This window comes from Sebastes umbrosus, chromosome 3 (genome assembly GCF_015220745.1).
Source record: "Sebastes umbrosus isolate fSebUmb1 chromosome 3, fSebUmb1.pri, whole genome shotgun sequence".
Lineage (NCBI taxonomy): Eukaryota > Metazoa > Chordata > Actinopteri > Perciformes > Sebastidae > Sebastes > Sebastes umbrosus.
In genome coordinates this window covers 115,001-120,000 of record NC_051271.1, presented here as the reverse complement: position 1 = coordinate 120,000, position 5,000 = coordinate 115,001, and the positions used below count along the sequence as shown (strand labels likewise).

At 43.3% G+C, this 5,000-nt stretch overlaps 1 protein-coding gene across 1 annotated transcript in view; it reads right to left on the bottom strand.

Moving 5' to 3' along the window:
- Nucleotides 1–5,000, bottom strand: part of slit1b (slit homolog 1b (Drosophila)) — a 104,190-nt gene that overhangs the window by 42,348 nt on the left and 56,842 nt on the right. The window contains exons 11-12 of the mRNA XM_037764191.1: nucleotides 1,302–1,373; nucleotides 826–897 (exon numbers count right to left, since the gene is read on the bottom strand). Coding sequence (XP_037620119.1) covers nucleotides 826–897; nucleotides 1,302–1,373 — 144 coding nt within the window. The remainder of the gene's footprint in view (nucleotides 1–825; nucleotides 898–1,301; nucleotides 1,374–5,000) is intronic.

Sequence of the window (5,000 nt, the reverse complement as noted above, 5' to 3'; positions counted from 1 at the left end):
TCGTAGAAAACTCTGCTGCACATCAAAGCCCCGTTTCCACCGCAGGAACTTATTTCCCCCACAACTCAGAACCTTTTGAGGAACTGGTTGCGTTTGGACTGCAGGAACCAGGGTCTAAATGAAGGGAGCTTTCACATCAGGGACCCGGGCCCGGATCCGAGTACACTTGTCCGGCACCGGCCCGTCTCGCCCACACCGTCGAAGAGGTGGAGCGTGAGGACCCGAAAGATAGTGACGAGAGGTTAACGTCACGCTGCCGTAAAGTGGTATCGGTGCCGGTTTGCGAGTACGAGTACATGAGCACAGTATCGGAGTATCCCTAAAATATATAAATACATTTGCATAAAGCAGCATATTTGCCCTCTCCCATGTTGATAAGAGGATTAAATACTTGACAAATCTCCCTTTAAGGTTCATTTAGAACAGAGAATTAATTTGCAATTAATCACAACACTGTGGATAATCATGTGATTACATATTTGAATCGATTGACATCATTCATTTTCAAAATTCTTCATCGTGGCTCTAAATTGAAGGTCCTGTTTCTACGTTTCTGCAGCTTTGTCATCATGTTTGTGGAAGAACTTCCTCCTTCTTCCTTACACAACTGAAGCGTCAGCATGTGGAACGCATCGTCTTATTAAAACATCCCAGCGAGTTCTGAGGAACAGATTCACATCAGCTTGACACAGAGCAGAGAAACACAAGTTTCCATCCAACAGTCCAACTGATTATGGCCACTTCCAAACCATGTGACACCTGAGATTCATCAGCGTGAAACACAGTCAGTGTGAACATCTGTGCATGTTGTGGTTTTGGACTCACAGCAGCTCCAGAGAGGCCAGACCATCAAACACTCCGCTGGGCAGCTCCGTGATCTTATTCCCATACAGAACCCTGCACACAAAGACCGGGTTATAGTCAGACATATTCAATCAGTAGGGTGTAGGATTATCTATTTGTAACACCATAAACAGCAGTAAGACAACGTACAACCTGCACACACACACACACACACACACACACACGCACACACACACACACACAGTCTAGGCATATGAACCTGCAGGCCTCCCGCTGACATCGTGTGCAACTCCTGATATTTCATAAAGAATCAGTGTTTACAGAGGAGCAGGCGCCACTTCTGAATTATTCATGCCAACAGACGCAAGAACACACACATGCAGCGCAAACATATGGAGGTATAGACAGACTTAATACTGACATATGTAAACACATATTGGTAGAGTTATTCACACACACACACACACACACACACACACACACTGTGTGTTACTCACAGGGAGTTGAGAGCTCGGAGGCCGTGGAAAGCATCAGGAGCGATCTCAGATATCTGGTTGTTACTCAGGTCTCTGGGAAGGAAACAGAAAACACACACAGACTTTAGTCCCAGCAGCCAGAGACACACTTCATAAGGAACAGTGTGAAGGACGTGGCGGTGTATAGCGGTAGATCCCCCTGATCGGTACACACTGGTCCTTTAAAGCTCAAGTAAGAATCCTGGTATCATATGAAACTAAAACTCCTGATGAATCCATCGCTACCAAAGAGGTCCAAAGAGCTACTGAATGCTTCGTCTTTATTCTGATGTGAGAGTGAAGAAGGCTGCAGCCGACTTCACCATCTCACTCTGTAACCCGTCACCATCTCTCTCTGTAACCCGTCACCATCTCACTCTGTAACCCGTCACAGCAGGACTCACTCTGTAACCCGTCACAGCAGGACTCTCTCTGTAACCCGTCACCATCTCACTCTGTAACCCGTCACAGCAGGACTCACTCTGTAACCCGTCACAGCAGGACTCTCTCTGTAACCCGTCACCATCTCTCTCTGTAACCCGTCACCATCTCACTCTGTAACCCGTCACAGCAGGACTCTCTCTGTAACCCGTCACCATCTCACTCTGTAACCCGTCACCATCTCTCTCTGTAACCCGTCACCATCTCACTCTGTAACCCGTCACAGCAGGACTCACTCTGTAACCCGTCACAGCAGGACTCTCTCTGTAACCCGTCACCATCTCACTCTGTAACCCGTCACCATCTCTCTCTGTAACCCGTCACCATCTCACTCTGTAACCCGTCACCATCTCACTCTGTAACCCGTCACCATCTCACTCTGTAACCCGTCACCATCTCTCTCTGTAACCCGTCACCATCTCACTCTGTAACCCGTCACCATCTCTCTCTGTAACCCGTCACCATCTCACTCTGTAACCCGTCACCATCTCACTCTGTAACCCGTCACAGCAGGACTCTCTCTGTAACCCGTCACCATCTCTCTCTGTAACCCGTCACAGCAGGACTCACTCTGTAACCCGTCACCATCTCACTCTGTAACCCGTCACCATCTCACTCTGTAACCCGTCACAGCAGGACTCTCTCTGTAACCCGTCACCATCTCTCTCTGTAACCCGTCACCATCTCACTCTGTAACCCGTCACCATCTCACTCTGTAACCCGTCACAGCAGGACTCACTCTGTAACCCGTCACCATCTCACTCTGTAACCCGTCACCATCTCACTCTGTAACCCGTCACAGCAGGACTCTCTCTGTAACCCGTCACCATCTCTCTCTGTAACCCGTCACCATCTCACTCTGTAACCCGTCACCATCTCTCTCTGTAACCCGTCACCATCTCACTCTGTAACCCGTCACCATCTCTCTCTGTAACCCGTCACCATCTCACTCTGTAACCCGTCACAGCAGGACTCTCTCTGTAACCCGTCACCATCTCTCTCTGTAACCCGTCACAGCAGGACTCACTCTGTAACCCGTCACCATCTCACTCTGTAACCCGTCACCATCTCACTCTGTAACCCGTCACCATCTCTCTCTGTAACCCGTCACCATCTCACTCTGTAACCCGTCACCATCTCACTCTGTAACCCGTCACCATCTCACTCTGTAACCCGTCACCATCTCACTCTGTAACCCGTCACCATCTCACTCTGTAACCCGTCACCATCTCACTCTGTAACCCGTCACCATCTCTCTCTGTAACCCGTCACAGCACGACTCATGCTGTTACCATGGTTACAGTTTCATCTTAAATAAACAGATCAGTGGTTCTCTTTTGTTTCTATCAGATCAAGAACATCTCAAAGATTACATCATTACTCTCTCCTGCAGTTTGAGACAAGTTAGATTTATATTTAGGATTATTTTAACGCCACTCAGGATGAAATTTAACTTCACAATAACCAAATATGAAGTAAAAAATTAAGTGAATTACATAATATTAGGGACAACTTTGCCCAAATGTTTATTGTAGCATAAGATACTTCCGCATGTCGTCACTAGCTAGCAGACGGAGCATCTCCTCTGAGCATCCCGACAGCAAACTCAATCTGAGTTCTGTTGGTTCCTCTCTCCTGATCTGACGTTAATGTGAGAGACGTTCGGTTCATTATTAAAAACAAACAAAAGAGGTTACTAATTATTTTCAGATTATAAAATGTCAAAAAACTAATTTCTACTTCCCATGTCTTACTAATTTAAGACTTTTGAAAGATTGATTTAAGACCGATTAATAAATTAAATTCTCTGTAAGACTTTTTTTTAATAATTTTTATTTAAGAAAAAGAATATTATTCACAGATATTGCCTAGACAAAATAATGTATAATAACATAACTGCACAGGGAATGATGGTTCAAAATTAAGTTATAAGATTTTTTTTTTAAATAAGTAAATCAAAATAAAAAATAACATAACATAAATAATCAAAATTAAAAAATAAATAAATAAAATAAAACAAAAATAAATGAATAAAGAATAAAAAAGACAGCAAACACATAATTAATTAAATAAAACATATATACAGATTAATTATTTTAACATTTTGCAACATACATTCTTTGAAATATAAACAAATGTGTGGATGTTAAAGTGTATTTCCTGTTTTGTCTACAAAAGAATCTCTTTCCTGTTTTGTTCAAAATGCTGCTGCCGGGATTTTGACTTGAACTTAAAAACAATCCTTGTATGCCGGATAGTGGCTTCTTATGCTTTTAGAATAAATATAAAATGTTATTAGTAACTTTATGTGTTTGTGATTGTTTTATTATTTGATTATTTATTGACTTGAATCTGAATCTGTTTCACAGCGTTGTTGAAGTGGCTGTGTTGTTGTAAAGACCTTTGTAATTATATTTAACCAGAGAGCTCCGTATTAAATTCAGAGTGTTATTGTTGTGATTGAGGACTGAGTCTGTGAGGAGATGAGAGAGTGTTTAATGATTATATGTTCTTTCTTTATGGAACATTTTCTGGGGTCAAACATACATGAATGGTTTTATTGTTCATTTTTTCTAATCCCCAAAATCAAATCTAATAAAAACAAATGTTTATAAAAATGAGAAAGTCCTCGTTATGTGAACGGCGGGCTCTCAGATCTCTGATCTGGTCTGAACGGGCCAAACCTCAACATGTCACATTATAAAAGCCTTGTTCTGCTGCCACATGTCAGTCCCAAAGACAAAACCACTTAAAGCAGCCTGGTAATGTAATCAACCCGCAGCCTGAAGGACGGACTCACAGTGATGATGTAGGAGGACGAGAGAAGGATAAGATTGAGAGGAAAAGGAAAACCACAGAGAGACAACGATGGAGAGAGAGAGAGAGAACGTCTGAGGATGGAAACGGGCAACAGAAAAGAGAAAGCAGTGAGAGAGAACAGAAGGAAAGGCACAAAGACAATAAAGCTATGAACATTATTATTGTGGTCAAATGTGCTTTTTAATCATATTCAGCAGATCACAGTGACGTGAGCTCGATTCATCATGCAAGACCCTTAAAAGGCCTCTGATGGGGGGACTGCCTCTCGCTATGCAAGCTGACATAAATCAAGCGCTCCTCCATGCTCAAACTCCACCGGGGCTGTTTGTTATGTCGAGCGGGAAGAAACCCACAGCTCGGAGAACAGTGGAGACGGAGGAGGAAGAAGAAGAAGAAGAAGAAGAGGAAGAAGAGGAAGAA